Genomic DNA, 21,823 nt, shown 5'->3' with positions numbered 1-21,823 from the left:
TATCTTTTTGGTTCAACTGCCCAATTTTCTGATATTTAGTAACTTCACTGGGATGTCTTCGTGTTGATTTTCCTATGTCATTTCTTACAGAGACATGGTACACCCTCTCAATCTAAAGATTCAGATTTTTCATCTTCAGAAAAAGTTTTCCTCCAATCACACTTAAAGTTGCCTTTTGGATCATTGTATCGGTTTTCTTCTCTGTGAGCTCTGGTGATACGTGTGCTGAATCTCCTTATCTTCGGCTACTGCCAGCTCCCCTCTCATCCTTTTATGCCTTCACTTTCTTTTCATCTTGCTTTCTTCCCCTGGACCTGTGCCTCATGTCCTGTTTTCAACAGTATCTATTCTCTCTTGTGCAACATCCAATTTTGCCTTCAGTTTATGTGCTGGTCGTCATTTTTTAGGACAGTTCTTTCCTGCGCTCTGCTGCTTACATTTCATCTTCTAATGTGCTGCCATGTCTCTGAACTTACTTTATAAAGACAATGATTTTGTTTTTGTGCTCCTATTTTATAGAAGCAATTGTTTTCTTTTTTATTCATTGGAAAATAATTTTCATATGCTCTGTTGCATGAGAAACAATTATTCTCTTTGAAATGTTCCTTACATGTCATTTATTTCTCCTGCATCTTCCACTTTTTCTTCTGTCATTGTTTTAGTGTACATCTCACGCTGGCGCCTTTTGGGTCGCCCACTCTGAATTGGTCAAGGGTTTCCAGTACCACCTATTTGTATAGTGTACGTAAGGGAAGAGCTAGGTATGCATTCCAAATAACGGGAATTTTCTTATGATATAGGATTGCGTTTGAGTCCTTTTAATCTTTACTTTAATCTTTACTCCCCAGTCAAAAGAAATCTACAGCTCAGAAGTATCACATCTTCCCTCTGCCACTTGAACAGACTACTTAATGCAAATATGGCTTGACTGATCTTTATTGGTGCTTTCTCCACTGCCTCATAGGACTAAAACAGGTTCAGAGAACATCCTAACACAATATGTACATCTATTCCTATAGGTTAAACAAGGGATTTTGATTTTGTGCCTCAAAATATATTCCTAATCTTGGAAAAATGCACTCTGCTGGTTCTTTCCAGGATCCATAGAGCCCCTGGGGTGAGTCGTGGCACACTCCTCCAGCACCCCTGAACCATCTCTACTGTGTTGTGCAGCCATTTCTCCTTTGTTGTGGTTCATGGCTTCAGAGAGCTTCAGATCTCCCAGTTTTCTCAAAGATAGAGTCTACATTTCTTTTTTCCATTCTCTTCCCTGCTTTGGAGTAGTTTCAGAAACAAGGGGGAGGGGGTGCCAAGTACACTCTGCTACAATCAGCCTGAAAGTTCTCAAGAGGAGTAACTATGTTACTCCCATCCGGACTACTGTCCCCTGTGATTTGCAATGCCCCATCTCTGTGTCTTCTTTCCCATACATGTTGTACTCTTGCCAGTTATAAGCAATGTATGGCTAAAAAGATTAAGTGGCTTCTCAAGTTTCAGGGCTGTTTAGAACCCAGGTCTCTTGATTGCTGGTCCACATCCTTACTGCATTGCACATCCAATTATGTCCATGGCCACTGAATCCCACTGACCTTCCTTCTAAGCATACTTAGTAGCAGAATCTGGCCCAGCAGACCTCTCTTGACTAGCTGCAGGCTGCTCCCCTCAGCAGTGTATTTCAGTCAGTCTGCCTATTCTGTTCCCCACTCTGTCTCTGGTGAATCCTTTCACCCCCTGCACCTCTGGTCTATACCCTAGTTCTTGTATGCATAAATAAATAAAAATATTTTTTTAAAAATCTGATCTCTAAGAATTTTATCTAGGAAAGACTAAGAAACCACAGAACTGATAAATACCAGGGGTGAAGAGGAAAGAAGGCCAAGAAGACAGGCTTAGTTCCCATTACCTGGCTTCGTATCTGTGACTCCCTCCATGAGAACCAGCCCCACCGGTCGCCGACAAGCGATGTTGCAGAAGCGGAAACGCAGCAGGAAGTCTCGGCTATACTTACGTCTCTCTGAAAACCGGGGAAAGCCACACAGTGAAAGAAAGGAAGAGTAACATGATGAGACCTCCTGAATACCAAGAAGCTTCCAGCATGGGGACCCAGAGCAAGTCTGAAGATAGGGCACTTTCCAATGGCTATGAGTTAAAGTTACCCGCTTCATTAGGTGACTGTGAGGAAGACAGTGAGGAAAACAAGAGGAACTTGCTAAGGAATTGAGAGGGTTACACCTTGTTTCGTCACTGAGGTGCCGTCTTTCTCCCAAAATGTGCATGGAGCCACAGTCACCCAGGAATATGATACACACTCACCTGATTTCTTGGGCTGACAATAGGTGACATACTGGCAGCAATCGGTGATGCCCAGGGAGCTGGGCCATAGCGGGGCCTGCAGCTTCCGCTGGTAAAGCTGATGGGAGAAGTCCTCCTGTCCAGACACCTACAAGGAAGGACCAGGTGGGAATGAGGACACTGAGATGGACAAGGGAAACATCCCACGTGTTAGGACGTGTGGATGAACACACTCACGATCACACACTACACACATAATGTAAGCCATGTAAGTTCCCATGGGAAGGTTAAAAATAAGAAGCTAATTAAAACTATTTTTTTTTTTTACTAGAAACACTGAAATACCCATGAGACAGTGCTGAGGTGTAAGAGAGTGAGATATGTGAGTCAAAGAAAACAGAATTGTGTGAGCATATGGTCCTCTAAATTTCAGAAAAATCTACACACTTCTCCACAGGAAGACCAGCTTTCCAGGATTTTAATTTGCAATGGGAAAAAGTTTTTCTTTGGATCTTCTAGATCAAGGTTAGCATCTTAAACCTGTTACTGAGAAACCACAGAGTCAAAAGCACCAAAGCCTATTGCTGTCCCTATGTCACCATCCTCAGTCAAATGAGCAGCCTGGGAATGGACAGAACATCGTAGGGGAAGCATGTGGCAGCATCAGCCATCTGCATGTCTCCAACATGTGTAGCCAAAATCCCTTTATTTCATTTAACGACAAACGTCTGAATGCCAAGTGTGCAAGACATGAGCTAAGTGCTGGGGGAGAGAAGTGATGAACACAACTTCTCTGCCCTCCGAGGACATAAATTCTCCATATGCTACCTGCAGTACAAGGAACCTGGAACTGAATGACCCCTTACTAGCTGTGCGACTTCAGGCAAGTTAATTAACTCGCCTGGGTCAATATCCTCTGCTATAAAATGGGATAATAATATAACATTGATACAGGAACTGGAAAATGCTTTTTGTACATTATTTTATTTAATCTACCAAACAAAAGAAAACTTTAGTAGATGCCATTATATCCCCAGTGTAGACATGAAGCAAATGGGGCTTAAGGAAGTTAAGAAATTTGCCTGACGTGGGAAAGCAGGGATTTGAACTAAGGACTGTCTGGTTTCAAAATGAATGTTCTGAATCACTATGTTAACAATGTCTGCCACACTGTGGCCATTTAGTAAATTTTTTTTTTCCTGTTCCTTAAATTTATTGAGCACAGCACCTTTCTGGCAGAACAATGCTTTTCTCTGCACATGCAGCAACCAGGACATCACTGGCACTTGAGTAACCTCATTAAAATAAAAGGCCATCGCTTCTCGGCCTTTTGGCTAAGATCAAGTGTAAAATAAAAGGCCAAAGTGTCCAAGAACAATTCACTTTGTGTCCTTATTTCATATCACCTCGCCAAAAATTAAGCAGTAAATTGCATTAGCAGGGGTGAAGCAAAGGAACAGGAAGATTAAGTGACATAAAAAGAAATCAATACAAACTGAATCCATCACAGTGCTAAATAAACTATGATAAAACTGAGATATCTATGCTGTCACCTTTCAGCAGGTGAAAGGAATGAGCAGATTCATATACACGCTGAGTGAAAAAACTCGAGCTACAAAGGGAAACATACAGTGCTATGTCATGTGTACAGACACATACACACAGAGGACAGATTACATAACGGCTGGTAAAAGCAATCACTGCATAGCACTGGAGAGCCCTGGGCCTAGACCACCAGGTTACAAATCCCGACTCCACCATTACCCTGTATAACTTAGAACCAGCAAATTATCTAACTTCTGTGCCTTCATTTCCTTATTTTCAAAATGGAAGCAATGCCAGAAATTGTGAAAATTAATACATGTAAAGTGCTTAAAATAGCATCTGGCACACAGTCAGCACTTACTAAATGTAAGTTATGATTACAAAATCATAGGAACAGAGATAGCAGCATCACGGCACAGAAAACGATCTGGAAGAACACCATCAGGCTTTGAACAGTCATTACTTGACTCGAAGGAAGGGAATTAGATAATCAAAGGGCATTGGTTTTCTTTTATGTTTGGAGTCTTTGCAAATATGTAAACATGTACTGCTTGCAAATGAAAAATGAATAAGAACTCAAAGGATTCCAGTAAGCCAAAGGCACTCAAGAGTTCCCAACTTCTAGATTTCTACAAACTATTCAACCAACAAAGCAAAGCAGGACTGGGTCAGATCAGGTGTAACCCAGGCCCCTGCCACAGATGTGGCACTGGATGCCAACACCTGGCTCTCTCCCTAGCTGTATCCCCCACCCCCCCACGGTGACCGCCCCCATTTCACCTTCCACGCCGGCATCCCATGGTACTGGATCTCTCCGTCCCTGATGAAGTTGTAGAGAGGCGAGTCAGGGACGGAATTCAGGTCCCCGCACAAGATGATGGGGCAGTGGCTGCCATCAGACAACCTGGCCACCTTGTCCACTTCGGCCAAGAGAATGGCCATCTGAGCCAGCTTGACATCGCCCCGGCGTGGGTTGTATAGGACGTGGGTATTTGCCACACATAAGGGAGCCACCGAGACTTGCCCCAGGCCTTCTGGGACTAGTGGCTGCAGCAGCAACACTAAGCCCACGTTGTCCCGATTGAGGAGCTCCAAGCCAGGCCGGAAGTACTCCACAGGGCTGGCGCAGAGCAAACGGAATCTCGTAGGTTTGTAGCAGACAGCACAGCCATCTGTTTTACACCCGGTCCTCCTCTTGTAGAAACAGGTAAAGCCTGCAAGGAACACCCCACCAAGGAGAGGGGTCAGAGTCCTTGAAGACTGAATCCCTCCAACCAGTGGCAGCAGCCCAGGTGTGTACACCTAGGGGACTCTCCTGCTGCTCACAGGGCAGGCCTTGCCCTTGCCAGTGCCTTGGTTCTGCTGCTTGTAGCCAGATGATTGAGTGCTAGAAGGGGAAGGAGGACAAAAGGGCATGAAGAAATACAACTTGATAGGAAAAGCACGAATCAGACAAGTCGGAGTCCTAGCTCCACAACCTACCCTGTGTAGTTTTGTACCTTGATCAAGTTACACACGTTTTTAAAACTTGTTTCCTCAGCTATAAAGTGGGATAATAGTACTCAGCCTCCGGGGTTGGTTATTTCAAGGATTAAGTGGCAATGTGTGTTAGAATTGCATTAAGCACTGCAGAACTCACCCTTCTTTCTCACCCACACCAGAAGGAGCTGGCTCACAGGTGAGAATGAGGAGTTATTGGGACAAAAGACAAAGGCAGTGCCCTCAGGAGAGCAGACAGGGCTGCAGGAAGGAAGGCTGGCAACGATGCCGATGCCAGGAGCTGCATTACCCATCATTCGCAGAGAGGGCTCCAGCTGCTCCCAGTAATGATCTTCCTGGACTTCCTGGAGACACAGGATCTGGGAAATTAACAGGACAACCAATCACTTCAGTGTACCGAGTGCTGGAGTGTGACTCTGGGCCTAGAGCAGGCACTGAGGACAGGTGGGAAGCTGCTGCAGGTGTCAGGCATGCTCACAATGAAACTTCCCACAGGGTTGACTTACCAGACACACAAGGCAAAAACAAGCCTCAGACTTAAGCTGAGAAGACCACAAATATGTGCAGGACTTTCCTGCTCCTGAATCCCTCAAGTCTCGCTCCCTGGCTAAAGGTACGGGGAAGTGCACACGGAGGGAGAATCTTCTCTACATCTGCCAAAACTCATTTACCCCAGGCAGGCAAGTCCCAAACCTAGGCAGGGATCCAATCACAAGAAGAGTATGAACTGAATTCTTTTTGCAAGAGAATTGGGAAACAGCCCAGGTCCTGAGCAAATGCAAGATGGCACCTCCCCCCTCTTTACTCACATCGGGGTCCCAGTGCTGGAATTCCTGCATGAGGTTCGCAAAGCGATAGTTCCAATTGAGGATGTCCGGGTGGCAGTGCAGATAGAGCTCTGAGCTCTGCTGCATCAGGTCCTGGGCCAGGATGTTATAGGACATGAGTGTGAACTGGAACTGAGGGCCATCCCCCACCTCCAGGCCCTGGACATCTGGCTGAGAGGAGAAATCTTCCCATTCTCGCCACAAGATTTCTGTGAAGCAATTGGGAAGAGCATGTTATCCCGAGTGCTGTGTGCTCTCCTGACCCAGCGATGCTGTGTGAGAAGCTACTTTCTGCATCCTCCCGCCACCCGGCCCTTGTGCCGGGCCATCTGAGCAGCGCTCAAAGGAGCTTCTCAGACCACAAAGCCAGAGAATCTCCGCTTGCTCACCACGGTGCCACAGTATCCAGCACAATACCTGGGGCCTAGTATACACTCACTGCCAAGGGCTCACTTTTGATGAATCCATGGGCCTCCGGGGAACCACTCAGATCAATGTTCTGAACAGTCACCCAAGGTTAAAGACATCTCTAGAGTAACCTCAGTCTGGGGAGTTCTCTGAAGAGCCTGTGGAACTAGAACCCACTTGTCCCCCATCTCTCCTAGACTGGGGAACCACATGGACTTCAAACCTAATTGCATCACAGAACTCACTCTTCCACGGGAGTCCAATAGGTAACACATTAGAAAGTGGAGCATCCAGGCACTCTCCATCTGTATCCCCAGGAAACCCTTAGGTCACCTCCAGAGAAACAACAGTGTACAGAACTAAGACCTGTCACTACCTAGCTATGTGGCTTTTGGTGGGCACCACTGCCCTTCTGCACAGTGGTTATTTCATCTGTGAGATCACAGGCCTGGATCAGGTGATCGCTGAGGCGCCTCTGGACCTGACGCTTCAAGAGTCTCAGGAAAACAGGCCACAGAGGCAGAGCTCCCCACTGGAGAATCTGGTTTATCAATGGCTTCGCCCACACCCAAGAGAACCTGCTGCCAATACTCGTGTAGCCCTTGTCGACTCACCGTGATATGGGATCTCTAATGAGGGAGGCTGCAACTGCCCCAAGCCCTCAAAAGGCCAGATGGGAGCCTCTTCCTGGGGCACAGGCTCAGATGCTAGGCTCCAGGCCACCACAGCGGGGTCCTCCTCCCACTGCTCTGCGGCCAGGGCACCCATTGGGAGGACAGCACAGTCAGCGTACTGGGGGGCCGTCTGCATGGGGACTGGGGCCCACATGGGGCCCTCAACCTCTGGCAGTGGCTCCTCTCCTTGCACCTCTGGGAAAGGCTCCTCCAGATTCTCTGCTGCCTGCAGGTCACTCAGCGGCCTGTTGGACCACTTGTCCTCTGAAGCAGCTTCCTGTTCTCCAGGATTATCCATCAGGAGTGCCAGGCTACTCTGGGCTAGCCCCTTATCAACAAGGGGACCCTCGTTCACAGTTGAGAGCCCCTGGCTTGGCCCTTCTTCTCGCCACTGCTGCAGTAGGCCCTCACATTCCTCCTGGCCAGGGCCCCGAGGGGCCATGGCAAAGTCTCCCTCTACCTGGGAGGGTGAGCTCTTCGCCAGGAGGGCATTTTTTCGACATGTGAAGAAAGCATCTAAGAGGAAACACAGAACACCATGTTATAAAGATGACAGCATCCCCCAACCCATACTCTTCTCCCAATCAGAATGCATGTAAGTCACAGACAAGCAAGAATCATATCCATCTTGCACATCATTGTGCCTGAGCCTACCTGTTTTAGTGCCTAGAACATCACCATCAGAGTAAGGTGCTTACTATGTGCCAGGCAGTGTTTTAAGTATTAACTAATATATATGATAGGGATCTGATAAATATTCAGTGCATGAATGAAAGAAGGGTTGTCCCATGTAGTTCAGGACAGACCTGAGCATATATAACCACACCCCTTTTATCTGGAGATTTAGATTCTGTTAAATATCACCTTTCAGGTTCTAAGAGCCATATTACATTGGAGTCAGCACTTGACCATAAATCACAACTGCAGGTGATGTTCAGGAAAATTAACAAAACTAGGTGACCCTGGACCATGGCCCTCGGCAGGTGGGCTCACTCTTGACTGTAATCTGGGAACAAGGGAAGGTTGAACTAGATAACCTCCAAGAACTTTTCTAATTCTATAAATCTCCTAATGCATTCCAAAAAGATTAAAGTAGATTTTTTTTTAAAAAAAAAGCGCCTCAAAATCTATACAATTTACTTCTTAGCAAAAGCCCTCGGTCCTCTTTTCCAAGCTATTTATTCTACTCATAAATCTTCACAAACTTCATTATCAGCTTCCCCATTCCTTAACACATCAGAGGCTGCAAATCAGAAAGTGCCAACAACTGACAGCAAGAGACAGCTGCCATCTCTCTGCTACAGCAGCCACAAATGACAGCCAACAGGCAAGAAAACAGGTGGGAAAATCTCTAAAATTAGAGCCCCAAAACTCCAAGCAAGTATTTTGATGCAAGCAAACAACTCACACACACTAAATCACTTATTTACAGCATAGAACAAGGGATATGCAATCCTGACCCTCAACCACCAAGATTCATTTTATCAATCTATTTTTTTTAAGACAAGAAAAACTTCAATACAGCTCATATGTTGAAAGACACTATCTTATTTATGGCTATTGTGGATTTATGTCCCTCTAACCCAGTGATTTCCAGAGGTGATGTTGCCCATAGGGTACATCTGGCATTATTTGGAGATACGTGTTTGTCATAACTGTGGGGGCGCTACTGGCATCTAGTGGTCATAGGATAAGGATGCTACTGAACCTCCCACTGTGCATGAGACAGCCCCACAACAAATTACCCCCATCCAAATGTCAACAGTGTTGACTAGAAAGTCCTGCTTTAAACCCGTGGGTTGGGCTGCTCGCTGTAATATCAGAGACCTACTAATTCCCTGCTCCTTGAAACATCCTCTAGGTATACCAGATGGCAGGGATTCTTTGGGTTTGTATGTGTGAGGTTACTAGTTTTCAAATCTGGTAGGTTTTTGTTGTTGGTGGTAGTTTATGGCAATAGAATCCTTAAAAAAATTTTTTTTTCTGTAGAAATCAAAAACTCACAGTTACTACAAGTGGGGCTACTTTAATGGGTGTGTAGATTCAAAAGGGTGGCTTCTCCCCTTTGAATTCCTTAAAACTCTACCGGTCTAGAAACCTCTGGACAAATATGTAATCACTTATGTAATCAAATATGTATCACATGTAATCAAATATGTAGTTATGGACATTGGAAAAGCTCCAGAAATGACTGCTCCTAAACATGCTTTAATTCTCTGGCAACTTCTTTGGAGTTTCTCTTTCCTCCTAAGTAAGGATAAAGATATTCCTGAACTGAGGGGTGACTATACTCCTGGCAGTGTGTTAGCAAGAGAAGTTCTGGGCAGAGCAAACATAGCCCTGCCCTCCTGCAGCTTGCATTCCAGTGACAGACACCCAGTAAAAATGAACATAAGCAATACAAACGACACACATTGTGTCAAGTTCAGAAGGGAAAAGCACAGAATGCAATTGGGCCCCTTATTTCTAGGAAACTACTTCTGGGTCCTGCCCCTTGCGTTGCCAGGGAAAAGCCTGGCTCTATGGGACTTCACAGGGGAACTGACCATCTTAGGAAAGCCTCAGGAATTTCAAAGGCCAGGAATGAGGAATTCACGAAAAAAAGTTACAGAACAACTCTCTTCTCTCTCTCAAGTATCAACCGGGCATTGCCTTCGCCCCACACACCTCTTACAGGAGCTGGACTTACACTGCTTCAACTGTTCCTGAGGCCCCGTTTGGTTTTAATCTGGCTGAGAGGGGGCGCAAGAGCGGCTGTGGGGGGGGGGGGGTGAAACTAACAGGGCGGGGGGGCGAGGTAGCGAGAGTCTCCAGGCCTCAGCCGCCCGGGCCCGGCGGCCTCCCCGCCAGACGCCCGTGGCCCTCCCCGGCCCGAGCGGCCGGCGCTGGGCCGCCCCCAAGGCCCTCCCCGCCCACCGCGGCCAAACGCCGCCAGGCCGCGGGCCCTGGGAGGGGCCGCCGGGAGCGTCGCCGGCCGGTGCAGGCCCGTGAGGTCAGGACCACCCGGCGGGGCCCGCGGGCCGCCTCCCCGCATCTGGTCGCTGCCCGGGGCCGGCGGCCGTGGGCCCGACCCGCCGCCCCACGCCCCGCGGGGCCCCGCCGAGGCGGGCCCGGGCTGGCACCCGCCGGGCAGGACGCGGCGCCGGTACCTGACAGGGCGCGGAAGAGGCGCGCGGCCGGCAGCAGCAGGTAACACAGGCACGACGCGATCATGGCCCGCGCCCGCGCCCGCTCCGCGGCCCTGCTCGCCGCCGCCGCCCCGAGCCCCGCCCCGCCCGCCCCGGCCGCCCACGTGGCGCAACGACGCTTCAACAACTACTTTATTGAGCGCCGGGGCCGCGCGCGCACTCGCGGAGGCGGGGAAGCCGGTTGCCTGGGCGACCGCGGGGCCGCGCTCCCCACAGCTCCCCTGGCGCCGGGTTTGAAATGAAGCGCCTCAGGCCTTCCTGGTGGCGCAAGGGGTTAAGTGCCGCAGTATGAAGCAATCCGCAGCCTCTGCAGCACGAGCTCGATCCCCGGCCGGCCAGGGAGAAATCCACATGGCATGGCAGACCTCTCCTGTCTGCCCCTCAGCAGCCTCTCCCGTCTCCCCCTTAGCAGACTCTCCCGTCTCCCCCTCCGCAGCCTCTCCTGTCTCCCCCCCTCAGCAGCCTCTCCTGTCTCCCCCTCAGCAGACTCTCTTGTCTGCCCCTCAGCAGCCTCTCCTGTCTCCCCCTCAGCAGCCTCTCCTGTCTCCCCCTCAGCAGCCTCTCTTGTCTGCCCCTCAGCAGCCTCTCCTGTCTCCCCCTCAGCAGCCTCTCCTGTCTCCCCCTCAGCAGACTCTCTTGTCTGCCCCTCAGCAGCCTCTCCCGTCTCCCCCTCAGCAGCCTCTCCTGTCTGCCCCTCAGCAGCCTCTCCCGTCTCCCCCTCAGCAGACTCTCCCGTCTCCCCCTCAGCAGCCTCTCCTGTCTCCCCCCCCTCAGCAGCCTCTCCTGTCTCCCCCTCAGCAGACTCTCTTGTCTGCCCCTCAGCAGCCTCTCCTGTCTCCCCCTCAGCCTCTCCTGTCTCCCCCTCAGCAGCCTCTCCCGTCTGCCCCTCAGCAGCCTCTCCCGTCTCCCCCTCAGCAGCCTCTCCCGTCTCCCCCTCAGCAGACTCTCCCGTCTCCCCCTCAGCAGCCTCTCCTGTCTCCCCCCCCTCAGCAGCCTCTCCTGTCTCCCCCTCAGCAGCCTCTCCTGTCTCCCCCTCAGCAGCCTCTCCTGTCTCCCCCTCAGCAGACTCTCCTGTCTGCCCCTCAGCAGTGTATTTCAGTCTGTCTGTTCTGTTCCCCACTCTGTCTCTGGTGAATCCTTTCACCCCCCCTGCATCTCTGGCCTGTACCCCAGCTCTTGTATGCATAAATAAATAAATCTTTTAAAAAAAAAGAAAGAGAAAGAAATTAAGCGCCTCGCTGGAGGCTTCATGGTATTATTCAAAGTCCTCGGAGTTTTATTTCCATCGTGCCTAGTAACCAGGTGCCTGCCTTGGGCCCACCATAAAATTTTCCCCGCCGCCCTTCAATCTCCTCATCTGTACAAGGAGGGCTGGACTTTCCTTAAGGCCTCACTCCAGCCCTCTGGCTGCGATGTCTCTCCTCAGCCCAGACTGGAGAGAGGGTAAGCTTTTCCCGTTTTTCTCCTTTCCTGTCTCTACTGCCTTCCCCAGCTCAGATTCTAGGCCACAAATTGAGTCCATATCTTGCATTAGCACATAAGATTTTGTCTCCTTTCCTATCTTGTTCCAAATGAACCCATATTTCCCTAATCTGGAAAAAGAAGGGGTGTCCCATCGTAAGAAAGCCAAGAAAGGAGGGTGAGGGAAAACAAACCCTTTATAAGCATGGGGACCAAGTCTATTTGGTTGGATGATTTTCACGGAAGTATCACCCAAGTGTCCCCATGGTGCCAGTTACTTAGTAGGGACCAAACCTTTGTTGACAAAGCATATGTCACTCCATGGAGGCTAGCTCTTCCAGTAATTCGGTGCTACCCAGAGGCCTCACTGAGTCTCTCTTTCCCGTCCCCCACCTTCAATCTTCTGCCCCAACCATGATCTGAAGGAAGGGCTGTATAAAACTCCCAATTTTAGTACCTAGTGTCTGAGCAGTGTGATTTCCAATTTGTGGCTGAAGTCTGGGCTGTTCAGGGAAGCCCTCTGGGGAGTCACCGGATCCAGGACCAGCGGGGTACATCATAGCACTGAAAGGCTAAAAGGAGGAAGATGAAGAGTGTCAGTATTGTGGCTTTCTTGCTATGTACACTTAGCTCCAGAGACAGTGGGCTGCTGAGCACCAATGGGTACAATGGCCGCCCACACGTATTGGGGTCACTATTGTCCTGGCTCCAATCTCACATCAGTGCTCAAGCCTCCTGAGCCATCCGTGTTTTTAATTAGCCTTTTTTCCCATTTCTGCAATGACCATTGAGGAAATTCAAACTTGCTCTTCTGTTGTCTCCCTTCTTGCTCTCCAGAGGTCACCTCCCTACCAACTTTAGATTAAAAGCTAGAGAAATCCAGAGAGTAAAATCTCTCTACTCACTGTTGTTCCACCAACTCACTGACCAGAATCCATAACCACCTTTTCCTCTTTCCCTCTCAACCCAGGGGTTGACCCTCCACCTTCCTTGGGATCCTCTCCTCTCTGCTTCCTCAGAGATGGTGCCTCTTCTGCCTGCCCTCTCCTTTCTTTGCTGACTCCTTCCCATCAGCATTTTAAAAAACATTTATTTATTTATGCATACAGGAGCTGGGGTATAGGCCAGAGGTGTGTGTGTGAGAGGATTCACCAGAGACAGAGTGGGTTGCAGAACAGGCAGATCCACTGAAATACACCACTGAGGGGAGCAGCAGACAAGACAGGAGAGGTCTGCTGCACCAGGGGGGTCACCTCCCTGGTAGGAGCGAACTCCTACTGCAGTAGTTGCTGATAGCTTCATAGTGCTGCCGCTTAACCCCTTGTGCCACCAGGGAGGCCCCCCATCAACATTTAAACATGCTCAAATAGCTCAAATAGCTGCATTATAAAGCCCTCCCTCCACGCCTTGGCCCCATCCAGCTACCCTTTCATCTTCTCCAGGCTCCTTAACAGCCAAGCTTCTTGAAAGAGTTGTCAGCTTCGGCTTATGCTTCCTCACCTCTCACACATCTTCAATGAAATATAGCTAGCATGCTCTTCATCCTCTGAAACTCCCCCACCAAATTTCATAATGCCTTCCTTGTCCCTGAATTCAATGGACAGTTAAACAATGGCACTCCGATTTTTAAAAAGTGGAAAAAATAATTTTTAGTAAAAACACAAATTAATTCATTGGACACTCCCAAAACTTAGTATGTCTTGAATAGTCTGTAATTTTGCCTAACTCCCCCCTTCTTGTAAGATTCCCTTGGTTTCTGTGATATTCTTGTTTCCCTCTCACTCTGTGGACACTTTGTCCTTCTCTTGTGTTCCTCGGGGCCTCCCCCACTCTTCATGATAGAGTTCTTATTTCATCCTTGGCCCCTCTCCTCTTCTTACTTTCCCTCCTTGAAAATTCTTCACCTCCCCAAAGGTTTTAAGTGTCATCCATATACTAAGAACTCACACGTCCACATTTTGAACCCTTTTCCTGAGCCCCAGGATCATAAGTCATTTTGCCTATGGACTTCTCCAGTAGATTCCCACAAGCACCTCAAAGACTCAATGCACCCAAAGTTGCACTCCTTACCTTCCCTCACCATCCTCGAAGTAACCACACCCAGCTTCTCTGTCTTCTCCATGAGTGGCACCCACATCTGGCAAGTACTCCCAGCTTTCTACTTGTTCAGTCCCTCTTTTTCTTTCATATCTGATCTGTCCCTAGGTCCAAGTGGTTTGCCCCTCTGGTGTTGTCATCCTCCAACCATCAATCCACTTTCCACACTGCAGCCAGAGCAATCTTTCTACTATGGGAATCATATCAGGTCACACTGCACTTAAAACCTCTCTATCTACAAACCCCAATATCTTCAAAATAAAGATCAAACTCCTTAGCACAGGCCTGGAGCCCTTCATCATCAGCCTCTATTCACCTCCTGTCTCCTCTCTCAGGTCTTCCTTTCCACCACCATTCCACACTCCAGGCCCTAAGTTACTTGAGACACCCCCACATGCCACAGGAATTTAGTATCTGTATTTTTCTCTCAAATACTTCTCCTCCCCACAGATCTACCCCATCCCTCTACTGTCACCGGTTACTGCCCAATGGACCTTCAAGTTTCAGCCTAGACCTCCCTCCTCAAGTAAGCCTTCCCAGATTTTCACCCCCGGTACCCCCAATATGCAAACACATAGATATTCTGTGTGGTTCAAAGAACCCCGCTTACTCAGTACTCTCACTGTCTGTTTACTCATCAGCACCCCTCAGTAGACTGCATACTGCCTCATGAAGCTTACTACTATATCCCATCGCCCACCCCAGCTGGCATCAGGGCATTTAACACATTGAGTGAATGAATGAATGAATGATCATTCTAAAGCATCTCAAATGGACACACAATTGAGAATTTTTTTTATACTTGTCAAAGAATTTTTTGCTTTACAAAATAATTCCCAAATTCTTTCTTTCAAAGACACCCCCACACACATACCATATTTGAAAGCTGACTTGATTTACAACCGTCATTTAAACAGAACTAGCCATGTGAGTTGCAACTTTGGGTGGCTGAAATAGGAAAGCAATCTCACAGAGAGTGAGTAGATGCAGAGGCCACACCAAATCCCCTACACAGATGCACTTTAAAAAGCCACTCATGCTTTGGCTTCAACTATAATTAATTTATTTTATGTACAATAAATTTCATTTCAAAAGAAAAAAATAAAAAGAGCCAGTCATGTATAAAAATTGGGTTTTTTATTATTACAGCTAATAATAACAACCTCTGTTATTTCCTTGATTGTGCTTTTCCATCTCACCTCCTACTATGGCTTCTGACAACTTACTTTGATTCTTTTCTCACCATTTTTTCCATTGGGGAACTTGGACTTTGAGTAATCATCTTATGCTAATGATCATCCAATACAATAGCAATCATTTTCTTAACAGGCCAGATGGGAAACACTTTTGATTTTTTCAGGCCATGGGTCTTCTGTAGCAACTGCTCAGCTTTGCCAGTGTAGCAAGAAAGCAGCCACAGGCAATACCTAAATAATGGTTGTCACTGTGTTTCAGCAAAACCTCATTCACAGTAACAACCAATGGACCTACCTGACTTGATTCTTGAACCGTAGCTTGCCAGCTCTTGAAATGTATCACCTGAGCCCAGAGCCTTCTGAGCCAGGGGCAGCAATTACCCTGGAGGTGGTGGGGGAACAACTTTGTTATTTTTAACGAACAGCAAGAGGGTCAATGTAGTGAGCTAGAAAGGTTCTGCAGCTGAACTGACTTCACTTACATCTTAATTTTGCCACTTTCTAGTGTGTCACCTTGGGTCAATTACTTAACCTCTCTGTGCTCAATTTTCTCATCTATAAAACAGGAATAAAAATAGTACTTCATAGCAGCATAATAATAGTTCTTAATTTTAATGGTTCATACATGTAAAATCCACAGAACATTGAGTATACTTATAAGTGCTGTATAAAATAGTTTATAGAATATTAAGGCCCCTCTGTCTTGATCCTCATTAGTGGAACTGTTGTAGTAGGACTATTCTTAATGAGAGCAATTATTATTCTCTTAGCATTGGCATCCATATCCTGCCCCAGATGACATTCTGTTTGACTCATTGCAAGTCAAATCACAACTCATCTCCTCTGCTGGGACAGTCTCCTTTGCCCCTGCTCTGTTGATTAGCTGTGAAATCACTTCACCTCCTATCCACTAAGTGCCCAAGGTCCACTTCCCAGCACCATGGGGACTCTTCCCACAAACTAGTAATTTAAATATACAACATGGTACACTGCAGGCTGGTTATGGGATTTCTGAAATGTTAGCCCCCCAAAAGAACACATATAGTAAACCAATTTTTGACAATGGTAAAAAGAAAATTTAGTGGAGAGACAGTTGGAACCATTGAAAAGCCACATGCACAATGAATCTCAACATATAACTCAAACTTTTATATAAAAATTAACTCAAAATGGATCAGAGAAAAGTTCTGGAAATGGATAGTGATGAGGTTGTATGACACTGTGAATATAATTAATGCCACTGAATTGTATACTAAAAAGGGTTAAAATAAAGGTTTTTGTTATGATTATTTTACCACAATAAAAGTTTTTTTTAATAGATCATAGACCTAAATGTAAAAGCAAAAACAATGAAACTTCTAAAATAAAATACAGAGAAAATCTGCATGGTCTTGTGTTGGACAGAGAGCTTTTAGATATGACACCAAAAACATGTTTCATAAAAGAAAAACAATGATTTTTTTTGATAACTTGGATAAAATCTGACTTTACCAAAATTAAAATTTGTACTTTGTAAAAGATATTAAGAGCTAGAAGATAAGCCACAAACTGAGAAGATATTTGCAAATCACATTTCTAACAAAAGGACATGCATTCAGGGCCTCCCTGGTGGCGCAGCAGTTAAGCGCTGGGTTGCAAAGCTGCCCGCAGCCTCTGCAGCGCCGGTTCGATCCCTGGCTGCTCCCGGCCACCGGTGGAGGGTCCCACATGGCGCACAGACCTCTCCTGCCGCCCACTGCTCCCCTCAGCAGTGTGCTTCGGTCCTTCTGCCTGCTCTGCTCCCTGCTCTGGCTCTGGTGAATTCTCTCACCCTCCCACGCTTCTGACTGTACCCATGCTTGTATAAACAAACAAATAAATAAATAACAATAAATCTTTAAAAATAAAAAAAATTAAAAAAAAGGGCATGCATTCAGAATACATCAAGAACTCTCTAACCTGGATAAGAAAGTAACCCAATTTATATGGGGGGAAAATCTGTACATGCAACAAACAAGATAGGTAAATGACCAATAAACAAATGAAAGGATGTTTAACCTCATTAGTCATTAGGGAGATGCAAGTTAAAACCACCAAGAAACACCATAATCCACTTATTAGAATGGCAAAACAAGAGCAAAACTGAAAATATCAAGTGTTGGCGAGAGTGTGGAGCAACTGCCACTCTCAGATACCCCTAGTGGACATTCAAAATGGTACAGCCACATAGGAAAAACAACTTGACAGTTTTTTACTCAACAGGAATTTACTCAAAAGAAATGGTAACTTATAGTCACACAAAAACTTTTATGTAATTAATTATAGCCACCTTTTTCATAATCATCAAAGAAAGGGAAAATATGAAGATGTCTTTTAGCAGTGGATGAATAAGGGATGGCATGTTCCTACAATGGAATATTACTTTGCCATATAAGGAACAAAATACTGCTTCATGTAGCAACCTGAATGAATATTAAATGTTTTTTCTAAGTGAAAGGAGCCAGACCAGAAAATCTACACATTGCATGACTTCAATTCTGAAACTCTAGAAAAGATAAAACTATACAAATGGAAAATGGAACAGTGGTTGCCAGGGGTTAAATGAGGAAAGGAGTCATCAAAAAGAGCAGAATAAGGGTTTTTAGGGTAACGGAACTGTTTTGAGTGCAACTGTAGTGGTGACGACAGCTCTGAATTTATCAAAACCTACAGAATTGTACAATACAAAAAGTTAGTTTTGCTAAATGAAATAAAATCAACTAGGAATGGATGAAATACCAACGATGACAAATAAATCTAACCATATTGAAAGACAAAAAATGTTTTGACTGGCTACTGTAAGAATAAACACACATATAACTATATACTAACAATATACTCTAGTTGGTGAATTTGTTTCCAGGAACATGATTTAACAATTTTGAAACTACTTTGTAGGTATACTGGGAATGGGCAAACAGGCATATGGATTACACCAACTTTGAAATGAGAGCCAGTTTTCTTGAGAAGAAAGAAAGGACAAATACGAGAAGGGGTCAGGCTTGAATATCTCCTGCGAAATTGGATTGGAATCAGAGGTGTGAGTATAGACTCATGGCTTTTGTTTGACACATGCATAGATAAGTGAATACAGCAATGAATACACTCCTGTATTGCTGAGTAAGGGTGGTACATCCTCAGAAATGTGGTATTAGGTGTTTCATCACTGGGAAAATGTCATTGAGTGCAATTATACGAACCTAGAGGTATAGCCTCATACACACCTAAGTTGTATATGAGCTAGTCTACTGGGACCTCCCTCCTATATGTGATGTTATCGACTGAGCTGTCATTAAATAACATTTAAGTGTGTAGATGCATGCTATGCACGCGTTGAATACATGCATAAATTTCCTAGCTCTATCCACCAGTATCCAGATATAGTTTTCTCCTTGGAAAAGCAGTCAATTTCTGTGGTGCCAGAAAGTAATGGAGAGTTCAAGAACAAAAGGGTACAAGGGAGGGAGTGCACGTCAAAGGGCATAGGAGCCAACCTGAATGAGCTTCTAGCCAAAATGAGAAATTGAAGAGTAAAATAAACTACAGTATTGTATTGTAATCCAAAGAAAAAAATAACCATCTAAGAGTCCTTATGAATATAAACCAAACAAACAAACAAACAAACAAACAAACAAGGGACAGAAGAATTCATATTAACAAATGTAGGATTGTGGGAAATAGAAAATCTCCATCAAACTCCATAGCAATGACTGTAGACAAGAGCCAGCAATGGGTACCAAAATTTAGTGGGTGAAGATTTTAAGCAGAAATAGGATGTTTGCATTGTCTTGAAGTATTTCTACCAAAAGATGTACTAATGACACAGGGCGGGAAAGTAACTTATAGGAGAGAAACCTGGCAAATACCACATTGACCTCCATGAGCAACATGATACATATTGACATGTGCATCACTGAGAAGGGCACATCAGCTCTGGTATCCTGCAAAGTAGTCAAGACAAAGCATCAGACAAGCCCAGACTGAGGGACATTGTAGGCAATATCTGACCAGTAATCTTCAAAAGCATCAAGGTCATGAAGGACAAAGACCGAGGAAATGTCACAGACTGAGAGAAACTAACAGAGACAAGACAGACAATGCAGTGTGGGGTCCTCAATGGGATCCTGGAACAAAGAATGAACTTCAGTGAAAAACTAGTAAAATGCAACACTGGCTGTGCCTCCCTGGTGGTGCAGGGGTTAAGTCTCAGCACTATGAAGCTATCACAGCCACTGCAGCACAAGTTCAGTCTCCAGCCAGGGAGCTGAGCCGCATTCTGTAGCAGACCTCTCCTATCTCGCCTGCTGCCCGCCTCAGCAGTGTATTTCAGTCAGTCTGCCTGTTCTGTTCCCTACTCTGTCTCTGGTGAATCCCTCTCACCCGCTGCTCCCCACAGCAGTGTATTTCGGTCAATCCACCTATTCTGTTCCCCACTCTGTCTCTGGTGAATCCTCTCCCATCCGCACCTCTGGCCTACACCCCAGCTCCTGTATGCATAAATAAATAAATAATTTTTCAAAAAATACAAACACCAGCTGCAGTGAATAGCATTGTAGCAATGTTCATTTGTTTGTTTTGATCATTTTTCTATTATTTTTAAGATGTCAACAAAAGAGGCTGCTTGAAAAATAGATAGGAATACTACCATTTTTTAGACTTCTGCCATCTAAAATTATTTCAAAATAAAAACTTTAATTAAAAACAAGGATACTGGGGCCTCCCTGATAGTGTAAGGCGTTAAGATGCAACCTATGAAGCTATCTGCAGCCACTGCAGCACGAGTTCGATCCCCGGCCAGGGAGCAACCCACATGGCACAGCAGACCTCTCCTGACTCGCCCACTGCTCCCCTCAGCAGTGCATTCCAGTCAATCTGCCTGTTTGGTTCCCCACTCTGTCTCTGGTGAATTCTCTCACCCCCCCCCACACTTCTGGCCTGTACCCCAGTTCTTGTATGCATAAATAAATCTTTTTTAAAAATTTAAAAAATAAATAAACAAGGATACCACTCAGTGATAGAGAGGAAAAGTGTTTTTGTATGTATTATTATTTATTTAATTGTATTCTTTTTTACTGTACATGATTAACATATACCTATTCTGGCATATGTTACCACACCTTGCTCACCCCCTAACCACTTGCAATCTTCCACCCTCCCCAGCCTCACTGTCCCCCCTCTTCTCATCTGATAGCTAGCAATAGAAAAAAATTTTAAATAAGAAGTTACAAGAACTGTATTTCATGATCCTTAGAATGATATAAACTTTTTAAAATTAGGCTTCTTGAGCATTTTTATTTCTCCAAAATTGACTTATGACAAAAAAGAAAAGGTGCTACCATATAAAAAGCTCTGATTATATCATGCTCCTGTTCAAAATGTTAAGTGATCCCCTACTGCCTTTTCATTGAGTTTGAATCTATTCATTAAATGGCTCTGACCTTTGTGGCTTCCCCTTCGCTATTAGGCTCTGCACACTTTACTCCCTCAAATCCAACTTGGGCTCTGCTGCCTTCCTTTATCCTGCATCTGGAAATGTCTTTTCCCCAGACTACTTGTCCAGAGCCTATGCATACTTCCCAGAATGAAGAAACTTCTCTCTCCCTTAAACTCTCAAAGAGTCTCCCTCACAATCCTTATCAATTTCCAGGACTAACCTTAGATGCAGGTGACAGGGGCTTCTGCCCAGTGGCTATCTGGAGTGCCTTCTTCCAAATTTTCTAGCTCTTCCTTTGTTCCTGAGACCACAGGGTTCCATCCAGAAGAGACCCAGAGGTTAGACCAGGACCTACATACTGCCTGGTCCTCGTTTCTCCCCCTTAAGGACACTTACCCTCTGCACCTGTAATGGGTTGACCAGATGTCCCAAGGGTCTCGAGCACCTGGGCCTACTCTCAGCTGATCCTAATAGGTGGTCACTCCCCCTGCATGTTGGACATTTCTTTTAAGGGTCTGCATGAGATTGGACCACTAGAATGGTGCCACCATACTGACTAGGCTGACTCAACTTGTTTGTACGAATAGGAACTCTGCTAAAAAAATTTGCCCAGGACCCTCACACTCTAGGGCTGTCTATTTCTATTCCTACTTCTATCCTGAATGGCACATTCCTTTAAAGACCCATGTTTTAGTCCTAACTGTATCTCCTCTCCAGAATGTTGCCTATCTTTGTGCTTTGTATATAGCAGATGCTCCAAAAATATTTCTTAGAATGAATGCCTAAAGGAATGAGCAACATCTCAAATTTACATACTTCTTTTGAGCCAAAGTTCTAACTATATTTTCCCTGAACAAATCCCTAGATCTTCGTTGTTCTTCTGTGTGGCAAAGAGGAATGTTCATGTCCCCAAGCCCTCCAGACACTGACCTGACTGTCGATGGGCTGAAAGCGTATCAAGAAGGAACAAACAGGTCTCCAGATTCTGTTGACAGTAAGCTGCAAGTGAACTTCAACTCCAAGACTTGTGAAAACAGCCAAGCGTGGGAATGGTGGTGAGTGATTCAAGTTAGGCAGTCCCGAAGTTCAGATTGAACAATGCTTTGGCTGCAACAAATTGTAGTGATAGAACATATGTTTGTCGTGCTTTGCTTTTGATCTTCTGCTCCAAAGTTGAGGATAC

The 21,823-nt window shown here is 45.8% G+C and overlaps 1 protein-coding gene across 6 annotated transcripts in view; it reads right to left on the bottom strand.

The window, feature by feature from the left end:
- ANGEL1 (angel homolog 1) overlaps positions 1–21,823 on the bottom strand; it is a 31,113-nt gene that overhangs the window by 8,986 nt on the left and 304 nt on the right. For 2 of the 6 annotated variants that reach the window (XM_037503812.2, XM_037503815.2), the window contains exons 2-10: positions 21,571–21,747; positions 15,484–15,570; positions 12,353–12,467; positions 7,187–7,762; positions 6,147–6,373; positions 5,627–5,696; positions 4,618–5,051; positions 2,314–2,440; positions 1,904–2,014 (exon numbers count right to left, since the gene is read on the bottom strand). In XM_037503812.2, coding sequence (XP_037359709.1) covers positions 1,904–2,014; positions 2,314–2,440; positions 4,618–5,051; positions 5,627–5,696; positions 6,147–6,373; positions 7,187–7,762; positions 12,353–12,455 — 1,648 coding nt within the window. In that variant the 5' untranslated portion in view covers positions 12,456–12,467; positions 15,484–15,570; positions 21,571–21,747. Of the gene's footprint in view, positions 1–1,903; positions 2,015–2,313; positions 2,441–4,617; positions 5,052–5,626; positions 5,697–6,146; positions 6,374–7,186; positions 7,763–9,935; positions 9,969–10,395; positions 10,476–12,352; positions 12,468–15,483; positions 15,571–21,570; position 21,823 lie in introns of those variants that run through there. The other 4 variants (XM_037503813.2, XM_037503814.2, XM_037503817.2 and 1 more) reach the window with 4 other exon arrangements.

The sequence above is a fragment of the Talpa occidentalis genome, unplaced genomic scaffold (assembly GCF_014898055.3).
Source record: "Talpa occidentalis isolate TD23 unplaced genomic scaffold, MPIMG_talOcc4v2.1 talOcc4.11, whole genome shotgun sequence".
In the NCBI taxonomy this organism is placed as follows: domain Eukaryota; kingdom Metazoa; phylum Chordata; class Mammalia; order Eulipotyphla; family Talpidae; genus Talpa; species Talpa occidentalis.
Note: the sequence above shows the minus strand (reverse complement) of the source record. Positions and strands in the feature narration are given on the sequence as shown.